Source organism: Adiantum capillus-veneris, chromosome 1 (assembly GCF_014529385.1).
Source record: "Adiantum capillus-veneris isolate H3 chromosome 1, ASM1452938v2, whole genome shotgun sequence".
In the NCBI taxonomy this organism is placed as follows: Eukaryota; Viridiplantae; Streptophyta; class Polypodiopsida; order Polypodiales; family Pteridaceae; genus Adiantum; species Adiantum capillus-veneris.
In genome coordinates, this window is record NC_140931.1 from 168653648 (window position 1) to 168665169 (window position 11522).

The following is an 11522-nucleotide window of genomic DNA, read 5'->3' on the forward strand; positions in this document are numbered from 1 at the left end:
GAGTGATAGCTCCAGCTAGCACTAGGATACTAATAGCTACCAAGTTGACAATAATAGCTACCAGTACACCAATACTACCATGGCAATCTGGTAGAAATCCATTAGGAGAAATATGAACTTTGCATGGGCCTTGTAAGGAATCCTAATTTTTAGGGATTAAGGCTAATGTTGTGTAGGGTTAAGGGGACAAGGGCATTCAAGAAGCTAGTTTTGAGTAGACTTTTCTAGCCTTTTTTTAAACACATGTAGGATGTGGACCTAAGAGGTCACTTTCTCTCTCTAGCTTTTGGAAAGTGAAGGGAGTAAAGGGGTGTGGCCACATTAGCAAAAACGTGGGTCACTAAGAGCCAAAATTTGACTTTTTTTCAAAAAAGTTATTTTTACTTATTTTTGACTTAAAATTCCCTCCCAACATATATACACATCAAAAAATCATTTTTTGACATTTTTTTAAACCTACAAACACTAAAAGTCCACTTTTTCAAAAAAAAAACCTTTGTTCTCTCCTCCTCCTTCCTCCTCTCTCCCTCTCCTCTCCCTCCCAACCCCCTTCTCTCCTCCTCCTCCCCTCTCTCTCCCTCTCCCCCCTCTGCCCCCTTCTCTCCTCCCATGTTCCTCTCCTCTCCTCTCCCTCCCTACCCCCTTCTCTCCTCCTCCTCCCCTCTCTCTCCCTCTCCCCCTCTGCCCCCTTCTCTCCTCCCATGTTCCTCCCTCTCCCTCCCCCCTCTTTCTTTTCATTCTTTGCTTCCTCACTCAACAACTGCCATGGTGCTCACGGACATCACAAATAGTATCCCTCCACCACCATGTACTCCGCACAACAAAAGTGTACATATTGCTTGTCCACAGTGTTTGCACCGAAGGCCGCACGTGAGGGTGAGCAGAGGTCATCCCAAGATCGTCATATTGTCGGTGAGACGAATGTGTATGGTTCTTCAATATCTTGGGAGGGGAGAAGTAGGCTTGTTAGGCTATTGCAATTGGTTGTGTATGGGTGCAGGTGCTTCTTTGCATTCGTGGATGCACGAATGTCAAGCTCTTCAGCTCAAAACAGTGGCATTACAAGAAATAGTGGGTGCAGGTTAGAGAGGTCAAGTGTCACCACTTTTCCTCTAAAACAGCCTTCTTTGTTACATCTTGCAGGTAGGTGCTTCAAATCCATCCTTATTAGAGGTGGGTAATCTCATCCTAATGCAAGAATGGCTCAAGGAACTAGCATAACATGAAGCTTTTACGGTGGCACAAAGCTCTCCTTAAGCAATGTGGCTCCCACTACACCAAAAATCACTATGCTAACATGGAGAGATCCCTAGTAGGACAATACAACAACTTTTCATCAGCAGCACACCCTTTCCTAACATGAGGGCACCCCCACCATAGATATTTTTATATGATAGGTCACCCCATGAGCATACCATGTCATGGAATGGATGTAAGAACTATGACTGCACTACCCCTTGGAAGTTGTTCACGAATGTATGTTTATCAAATTTAATGAGAAGAAGTTTGGACTTTTTTGTTTGTTGATGTGCAAGAGCACTGTTGGTTTACCATATTTTAGATTGTTTGATAAGTTAAATAAGATTTGTAGTCATTTAAAGTATCTTTTTTTTTTGTAAGATTGTACATGAGAAGACATGATAAAGTACAAGAGATCTTGACAGAATAAACCTCGATGAGATTCCCACCATGCACTTGTGACACTATACCTCTCTTTGAACCCTTTGACTTCTATCATTGTGGGGAGTCCAATGGGGGGCTATTTTCAAATTTTTAGCATAACTTTTTTTTGAAGGAAATTTTGGTTATTCTAAAATTTATACACAGTCTAGGAGTTCATTCTGATTGGTTTTTTCCAGTTTCAAATTTTGACTGAGTACACTCCTTGGAAGCCACTTTTGAAGGTGTTAGGGCGAGATTTTGGGAAAGTTTTGTATGTAGGAAATACAGTCCTTAACACAATAAAAAACAATGGTTCTTTGAGTATTTTCAGATTCCATGGTTTTAATGCTCGTTGGAGCCCGTAGATTAAGAAAAAAGTAAAAAATGTATGTTTTACATCATTTTTAAATAAATTGTCAACTTGCACATTGATTTTTGGAGAATGCAAGCAAGATATGATTTTTTCTCATCACATGATGGTCGAAGAACGCGATGAGATGAACAAATTCATGTGAGACAAGCCCAGACAGATTCGGAGTCGATTGAAATCTAGAAGCTGTTGAAAACAACCGAAAAGTTCAACACTTATTATTAAAAAAAAAAAAAAACCTAACACTTGAATCATGGCCATGCATCAAAAATATGCTCACACGGTGAAGGAGGTGCTTCAAAGCTATGGAAATCAGTATAAAATGCAAGCAATAGCGTTGGAGGCTATTCAAGAAGTTGTAGAGGCTCACATCATTTCAGATGACTTTGCAATGACAAAATGATTAAGAGTTGTGTCTTCTGTCTCCATAGTGATTTGGCTTTTCTGTTTATCTATGTGTTTTAAGTTAAGTGGTTTTGGCCATGAAGAGTTAAATTTAAATCAAATATTAATATTTTTGCCATCCTAAGGGGCAAACAAAGCTAGAAAATGCAAAAAAAAAGGGTGGCCACAAGGGGGCGCAGATGGCCCATCCAACAGTTTTGGATGGCTCATCTGCGCGCCCTTGTGGCCACCCTTTTTTTTGCATTTTCTAGCTTTGTTTGCCCCTTAGGATAGCAAAAATGTTAATAGCTGATGAAACCAGATGTTTATGTAGCATGAGACTAGATTTTTATATTGTCCAATGTGATTTGGCCTTTTGGTGTAGGGAACTAGTAAGTTGAGTTGAAGGAAGGCATAATGTGCTTGAAAAGTTAAATTTTACATTCATCTCACCTTTTCCAAGGTCCTGGAGTGCAACAATAGCCTAATTATGCAAAAAAAAGGGTGGCCACAAGGGCGCGCAGATGGCCCATCCAACAGTTTTGGATGGCTCACCTGCGCGCCCTTGTGGCCACCCTTTTTTTTGCATTATATGGCCTTGTTTGCCCCTGATAATAGCAAGAATGTTAATATTTGATGAAACCAGATGTTTATGCAGCATGAGACTAGATTTTTATACTGTCCAATGTGATTTGCCCTTTTGGTGCAGGGAACTAGTAAGTTGAGTTGAAGGAAGACATAATGTGCTTGAAAAGTTCAATTTTAGGTTCATCTCATCTTTTCCAGGGTTTTGGAGTGCAGCAATAGCCTAATTATGCAAAAAAAGGGTGGCCACAAGGGCCCACATATGGCCCATCCAGCAGTTTTGGATGGCTCACTACGCGCGCTTGTGGCCACCCCTTTTTTTGCATTATATGGCCTTGTCTGCACCCCAAGATACCAAATTTTTTTTAGATTAAGTGAAAGCAAATCTTTATGCAACATGATAGTACAAATTCCACTTCTTTTCACTCAGATGTAATTAGAGCTCCCCCCCCCCCCCTCCCCCCCCTTTCTTTGTGTTCAAAGGTCCGGAGCATTCACTATGTAAAATTTTCCTATATCACGTGCGTTCACTAGAATGGATTAAAAGTACCCCTTATAGGCCTTATCTACACATGTTTCTGCAACTTTACAAGAATATAAAATCCCTTCTGTTGAACACATGTGCTATGTTACATATACTTTAGTGAACTCCCCATGTCAACGGCCTCACAAATCCTGTGCACTAAACATTAAACACTAGAAATCGACCAAACAAGGAGCCAATTTTTACTTCCTTGTGTCCACCTAGTGTTCTTGTGAAACATTGCTAATGATATATATTCAACATCCCCAAATGAGGACATCTTGACAAAGTTTATGATCCACTTTAATAAGAATAACCATTAATGATTAAACTGAAATCAAAATATTGCTTGAATTTCTTCAAGGTGGAGTGATTAAGACTTGCGACTTGAATCATCGTACAGGCAAATCAAAATATCCATAAAAGTAAACAATATTTCTCAGATCTGTATGAAACTTCAGTAATCTAAATTAAATACTCTCACTCAATGCGACACCATTTAACAAAAAAACATATTTATATTGCATTTATAGAGGAATCCAGCCTCATGAAAAATAATTACAAATGGAGACAATGTTGTTGCTGTTAGGCTTATCTTACAAGTATTTGTCTTCCTCATCTAGAGATTCATATACACTTGAGTATTTGTGTGTCTATGACACTAGGGAAGATAGTAGTACTATATGGATGGCTTCTATGAGAGCTCCTAGAGAGTCCCTATTGGTTCAAGATTCTAAAAAACACCTACTATTCTTATCAAAATCTTTTAACATGGTAGTGAAAGGTTCCTCAAGGAACAAAAATAGAGTGATTTCCATCTCTGCACATGGTTGCTTGCTCATGTCCTCTTAAAACAAGTTGAATCTGTAAGTAAACAAAAGATTATGTGAGCACAAAGTTATAAAGTACAAAATGATATCATTCCAATTATCTAATGACAATTATACGAAGAATAAATTACAAGAAAAATCTTTGACGACTCTCCATAGATAACACAACTTACTAACATTTTGAGACTCAAATCACATGCTACACAACTATAGATGGCACACCAAAGTCATCAACAAAATAGCATCACCCAGTGTTATGAGGTGTGAAGCCTAAACACTGAAATCCATAAAGAGGTTAATTCTCTCCAGCATGATAAACTTAAAGATGGAGATGATGTTAAGCTCTGAATGTAAGCTACAAGGGTAGTTTTCTTACCATTCTATCTTTATGTTCGAGATGAACCCTTGCAATGCCCACGCGATATTCACACCTCCTATTGTTGTGGTATGCAACTCATGTGAGCTCATACTTTTGCCACCTTCGGGAGTAGAGGTTTCCATGTAGTGTGAGTGAATGAAAGTAGAAGGAGTAGAATCTTGTTTCATGTTGTAATGGAGATGAGAGAAGGGAGAGGAGCTAGCTTGGTGTGAAACTATGTGGTGGGTAAGGGGAAGAGATGGAGGAGGAGCTTGCTTGGTGCTACAATGGAGGTGGGAGAAAGCTAGCAGAGAGATAATGATAGACTATAGGGGGTGCATGTGGTTGTTGCAGCAATGGAGAGCTTGGAAAAAGGTTTGTAGAGAGAGAAAAACACTTTTTAGCTATAGAATAGGTTTGGAAAGACTTTGGAGGGTGAAAATGATGTTTTGATTTGTTTTTTAAAAAAATCAATTTTTTGGATTTTTTAGTGCACGTTTTTAACTTTTGAAGGTCAAAAATACTTTTTTGACCATGAAATAGGTTTGGGGACCTTTTAAGGAGGGAAAACTTGAAATTTGAAATTTTTTGTGTATTTTTAAATCCGGGCCAAAAAGTGGGGGAAAAGAGGTCAAAGTGGTCCCCCCCCCCCCCCCCCCCCCCCTCTTTCCCCTAGCCACCTCCCTTACCTTCTCATTAGGTAAGAGACAATTAAGAGGTGTAAGGCTACCTTGTCCCCCTACTTTTTTGAGGGTATAGAGTGTGTCCACCACCCTCTTCCTATTGGCTGACCTCTAATTAACCTTAATCCCAAAGGGCCCCTAGAGGGTTCATATTTTTCCTAATGCACTATCAGACTGGTGGCTACCTTATCATGACTATGAGACTGTAAACTAGCAAGTTGAACATGGTAGCGAGCAAATTTACCAAGAACACCATGGCAGATTGGTAGCAACCCCTATCAGACCAGTAGCTACCTTTATCGAGGACAACATGGACGCTACCAAAGTCTGACAGTGGTAATTATAAGGATCACAGTGGTAGCTACCAATCATGTATAGTGAGCTACCTATTTGGCAGTGGTAGTTACTAGGTCTAAAGCAATGTGCAACAATAAGAAAACTGTACAACAGTCAACTGAAGTACAACCAAACCAGTGCCATAATGTCAATGAAAATAAGCTTGTAGTTACTCAAGAAGTCAAAACAACCTGGGGTTGCTCAAGAAGATGCACTGGGTGTTTATCGAATACTTTGCGTGCAATACGCTTTTGACACACATCCTTTTTGTTGGGCGATACGAGAGTATTGAGAGTCCAGAAGCTCACCATTGTGGCCTTCACTTCCTCTGTAATTACATTATGTGTGTGTGGTTGTCGCCCACACAAATGCAATGGCAGTTCTGTATGATTATGTTTCAATCGAGATCTAGCTGCACAGAAGTTCCTTCGATGGATTTCAAGAAGCCTTGATGCAGTTGCTATTTGGTTTTATGCTTGTGGAATTCATACCCAGGTCTCTCAATGCTCGATGCTTGAGAATGCTCCTGATGATTTCCTCCTTTGCCTTGTTTTCAAGACCCTCTGTGCACTGCTTGAAAAACTTGATCACCTGTGCAGTAATTTTGCGGTGCTGAAATTCATTAATATCGACCTGTTTAATTCTAGCTTCCCTTTCTTTTATTCTCTCGCGATATGCGCGCTTTCGGTTTGCTTCATAATCCTTGATTACACTCTGTTTGCATGAGCTGCACTTGACTGAGTCACAACAAAGGCATGTGCTACTTGTTAAACTCACAACATCCTCAACTGGAATGATTTCCACCATCTTGTGAGTCTTTGAGAGGTGGAAAGAGGATGCCAAAGTGGGTACCCTGTCCAAAGCTAAGCCCTAAACACCAGCTAGGGATTCGCATGCAATGTGTGTGTGTGTGTGTGTGTGTGTGTGAGAGAGAGAGAGAGAGAGAGAGAGCAGTAATCGAGGAAGGCAAGCTACACTAAGAGAGAGTGCATGCTCAGCTATGGAGATGGGAACTGTAGCGAGAGAGAGAGAGAGAGAGAGAGAGAGAGAGAGAGAGAGAGAGAGAGAGAGAGAGTAACCAAAAGGCGTAACAACCTTCGATCGTGGTCTCTGTCACGTTTTTTAAAATATCATTATTAAATTCACTCAAGTTTCCCTCCACCTTTAGATTTGGGAGGTAGCTACTAGCGTGCTAGTGTGTCCGGGACACAGATAGTAAGTCCACCTATTCATGCATCCACCCCCCTACCCTTTAAACTCACCTTTGGAGGGCCCTCCTAATTTTGTGAATGCACTTCATACTTGGTTTTCGACCGTACAAAAGAAGTATCCATTATAGGAGTAGGAAATTCTTAGGCCCCTAGCACATTGGGGCACTCGTCCCCCTAGCTTTTTGAGCATGGCCATGTAGTAGCTGTCACACACATTTTCAAAACTAAAAGCGCCCCGTCATGGACATCAAATCGTGCATATCCAGGTGGTAGAGTGTCCACATTCGGTGCTGGTTGTCAGAGCTCAAATCCACTCCTCCTCGTTTGCACGTCGCTTTTTGTAGTTGGCCACGCATTTTGGAAAGTTGACCGATGGGGTGAGGCCGACCCTCTTACGTGGGTTGAAGGCCATCTTCCGCTTTTTGTTTTGCCAATGGTTGCCGACCACCTCAACTTGGCCGCTCATTCTCTGCCCCAGTGTGATAGGGACCTTACATAAACATAAAAGTGGAAGTGAATTGGCTTTAATTAGCATGCATACTCCTAAAAATTCTACAAAGCAATAATGAGTGTTGCAACTTCACCACCCAGTGAAGGTTCTGGGGAACCCTCCAAACAACCTTTCAATGATCACTCGTCCTTTTCAAGCTCATGTGCCTTAGGCTTAGGCTGGGTTCAAACAACGATGGTGAAAACTCTTCATGCTGCTCTTTATCTGCTCTACCACCGCTCTACCATGTTCACACAAAGGTGCGGTAGACGATGACATAACCATCAATTCCATTGGCATGGTGAAAAGGGTCTAGCTGTTCAAGCCAATCAAATCTCACAGCGAAGGCTGTTCGCGGCCCGAGAGAGGTGGCTTGAATTTTTTTTTCAACTAGCTTGCTTGCATGGCAGGGTAGCTGAAGCCGATCGCCGGTGATCAAATGAAACCGGTTGGGAGAAGTAGATCAAAAGGTCGGGATCTCTCCGTCCGCAGGTAGGAGCTTTACCACTACTATAAATAAGTCAAAAAAAAATTCTCCCCTCCAAAAGCGCCGTGACTGGCTCCCCCGGTCAGCTCCACCTACACGTACCTATGCTGGTTGATATTTAACATTGGCCCCTCGAAAGATGGAAGGTGGGTCTCGGAGCTATTGAACCTACTTAGCCAACGCTCTCCCGGCACCTGGATTAGCAAGTTTCGCGTAGGAAATTGAATAATGTGACAGCCGTAGAAAAGTCGAGAACTACGAGTCTGGGGCCCGGCTCTTACAGCCATTGTTTGGCAACTTGTTTGCGGCGTGCGCGACGTTTGGACGTTGTCTGCACGAGCGGATCAGAGAGAGAGAGAGAGGGGGGGGGGGGGGGGTTGGCTGGTGGGAAGGAATGCAATGAGAACATAGAGACATAGAGGTGTACGTGTGTGTGTGTGCGCGCGCCCGACCGTGTGGGTGGTGGAAAGCAGGGCAGGATGTCGTTCCCACGCGCCGTCCTAAGCCCTGAAGAGCGCTATCGTTGCAGTCAACTTTTGATCAGCCTGGCCAACATGGGCTCGCCTCCACAACGTCAGCCTTCACCGCCCACCTCCGCAAGGCAGAGAGCCTCACCCCGCTCACACCGCGTGAGCAGACCCCCTTCCCCCTCCAGCCCTAACCCACCCACTCAACCAAGTGTATTCTCACACAACCCTAATCCAAGGAGTAAAGGCAAGAGAAAAGTTGAAGATAATATTACCCTTAGGCCAAGAAAGGTAAATATTGTTGGCGCAGAGCCTTCTAATAATATGCCTCTAATTGGCGGCTCTCAAGAAATTAGTGCACATCATCAAGCACGTGCAGTACGTCAAATGAGTGTGGATGCAGCAGATAATGAGCAACGTCCTGCAGCCGAGAAGAAGAAGAGGCCAAGTAGAGGAACACCTATCAAGAATGAGACTCGCATTGACGGCCATGTCTTCTTAACTAGCAAAGTGGTGAATCAAAGTGACCTACAACGTGTGCGATTGCACTTGCCCCAGCCAGCGATTACAGCTCTCGGGGAAGTGGTTGGAGTAGACCTAGAAAATGGCTCCACTCACAAAGTTTTGGATGCGAATCGTCGAGAGTATACGTTTTTATACAGTAAATGGGAAAAATCTCAAGTCTTTCGTGGCAATGGGGTAGCTCAATTCTACACAGACAACAACATTCACGCAACTAACACCTTACACATATTCATCGATAGTAATACTCACACTTTTCTAATTCTTAAGGATGTGTCCCAAGAAGAAGGAGCAGCCAATCAAGATCCCTAGATAAATTCATGACACAAAATCCTCCGTTTTTGTAGCCTTTTTAGGTCTTATACGTGTAGGTAATATCTTGTGCATTACACATATTGATGATGCACATGGATTATAGTTATTAGACCTATAGTCCTACTTCATAGATTTTTTACTTCCTTGCAACGTCCGGGAGGTCAGACTTTGAATGATTTACTGGGCTTCACTAAAACTTCCGAATGTTTTATTGAAACAAGACATACACACCGTGGGGGGGAGGGTGCTAGCTTTTGAGAGGTGTTGAAAGATTCACTTCCTTCAATATATATATATATATATATATATATATATATCCACAACTATATCAAAATTGAGAAACGAAGGAATAATATGAAATTTACTTTTCTTTGTTCAAATTGTGCCTTTTTTCTCTTCAAATCAACATCATCTTCTCCTTTTCTTCTGCTTCCATCTCTCTCTCTCTCTCTCTCTCTCTCTCTCTCTCTCTCTCTCTCTCTCTCTCTCTCTCTCTCTCTCTCATACACACACACACACACACACATTAATAACAAGGCTTGAGTTCAAGTCTCCTTGGATAGATCCTCAGATAGTTCCTTGAGGTTCTTGGGATTGTTCCTACTATGACATTAAAAACTTCTCTTCTCTCTCTCTCTTCTCTCTCTCTCTCTTCATGACTCATTACATAGATCTGGAGGTCTCTTGGCATTATTCCTATGTTGTTAAAACTTCTCTTCACATTGGTGTGTGTGCGCACGTGCACCCATGTCTCTGGGTGAAATAAGAAGATGAAATGGGAATAACATGTCCATCACCCAAGTGTGGTGGATTGGTTATCCTAGTTTCCCAAAGGTCTTGAGATTCGTCGGTTAGCTCTTTGAGGTCTCTTGCCATTATTTGTACGATGTTCAAACTTCTCTTCTTCTTCTTCTTCTTCTTCTTCTTCTTCTTCTTCTTCTTCTCTCTCTCTCTCTCTCTCTCTCTCTCTCTCTCTCTCTCTCTCTCTCTCTCTCTCTCTCTCTCTCTCCATATTAATAAATCTACTTGTATTAAAATTGCACGAAAAGTGTTCTTTATCTTTCTCTCTTCAAAGTCTGTTAACAATTGCAAAATGCCAATGGTTTCCATAGCACCTAATCAAAAAGTATAAAAACTCCTACTACAAGGAATTTTAAAAAGTAGACTATGGACCAAGATGTGGACCTGTTAACACAATGCCTTATTTCCTCATAGCATCATACTATGAGCGAAGAAACTACTAGACCGTCCATATCAACGTCACAATGGTCTTCGTTTTAAAGCATTGGTATTACAATATGTATATATCAATTTTGATATTGGCACATGCTCCAAAATAAGTTTTTGGATGGCAGATCAGCCTTATAGACTTTGCCCGCTTCCATCAGATGTAGCAAACTATGCTATCTCTCACATATACTTTGTCACATACACTTCAAGAATTATATAATAATTATCAACATGAAAAAAAGAGCAGGCTACACAATTGCTAAAACAAACCATTGTACTATTTCAACGTATTACTGTTTTTTAGAAATGTTGTATACCACAACCCAAAGTTCATAACCAGAAAATTACATAAACATGAAGTAAAATTTGTATACAAAGCGGGTAATATGATTTGAAATTATCCCAATAGATATAATGCCATGTACATACAGACTTTCCTTTTTTGAGAGCACAATGTAAATTGTAATCGATGATCAAGGGAAAAGAAAAAGCGCTATCAAATAGCTTGTCCTACGTCATTCCAACAATGAATGGCCACTACAAAACAATGATGACAAAAAGGAAACAATGAATGGCCACTACAAAACAACGATGACAAAAAGGAATCAAGGAAGTTTTTATTTTTTTGCAAACCTAAATTGACCAAAGTGTGAAAAGTTTGTGGAAAAGAAGTCACCTACATCCCATGGGCATCCCACATAGATAGTTTTCACTAACCACATAAAGAACATGCTTTGTGCCATATGATTGCTCAAGCATTGTGGAATGCATCTTAGTAGCGAACTATTGTTACAAGAAAAGATCAAATAAGCAATTAAGTTCAATTAGAAAAGAGTTGCTATAATTTGGATTCTAAAAAAAATTCAACGGATATTGAAGATCACTCTCAAAATTCTCATGAATCTTGTCCAACTTCTACCTTCTAGGTGATACAAAGAACTCACCTCCACTCACACCCTTACTACATCTCTCCTGTTCAGGATATTACAGGTTTTGTCTTTGATGTTTGTCCACTACTCTCTATCAAGCTAATCTTACTTTCCAAGTATCTATGTATTAGCCCTAGTTT

The 11522-nt window shown here is 41.1% G+C and overlaps 1 protein-coding gene across 1 annotated transcript; it reads left to right on the forward strand.

Annotated features, from left to right (window-relative positions):
- The first annotated feature begins 8296 nt into the window (after positions 1-8296).
- On the forward strand, positions 8297-9508 carry LOC147465992 (uncharacterized). Its single transcript, XM_086513237.1, has one exon. The coding sequence runs from the start codon at positions 8399-8401 to the stop codon at positions 9218-9220; it is 822 nt and encodes a 273-aa protein (XP_086369363.1). The 5' UTR covers positions 8297-8398; the 3' UTR covers positions 9221-9508.
- The last annotated feature ends 2014 nt before the right edge of the window (positions 9509-11522 follow it).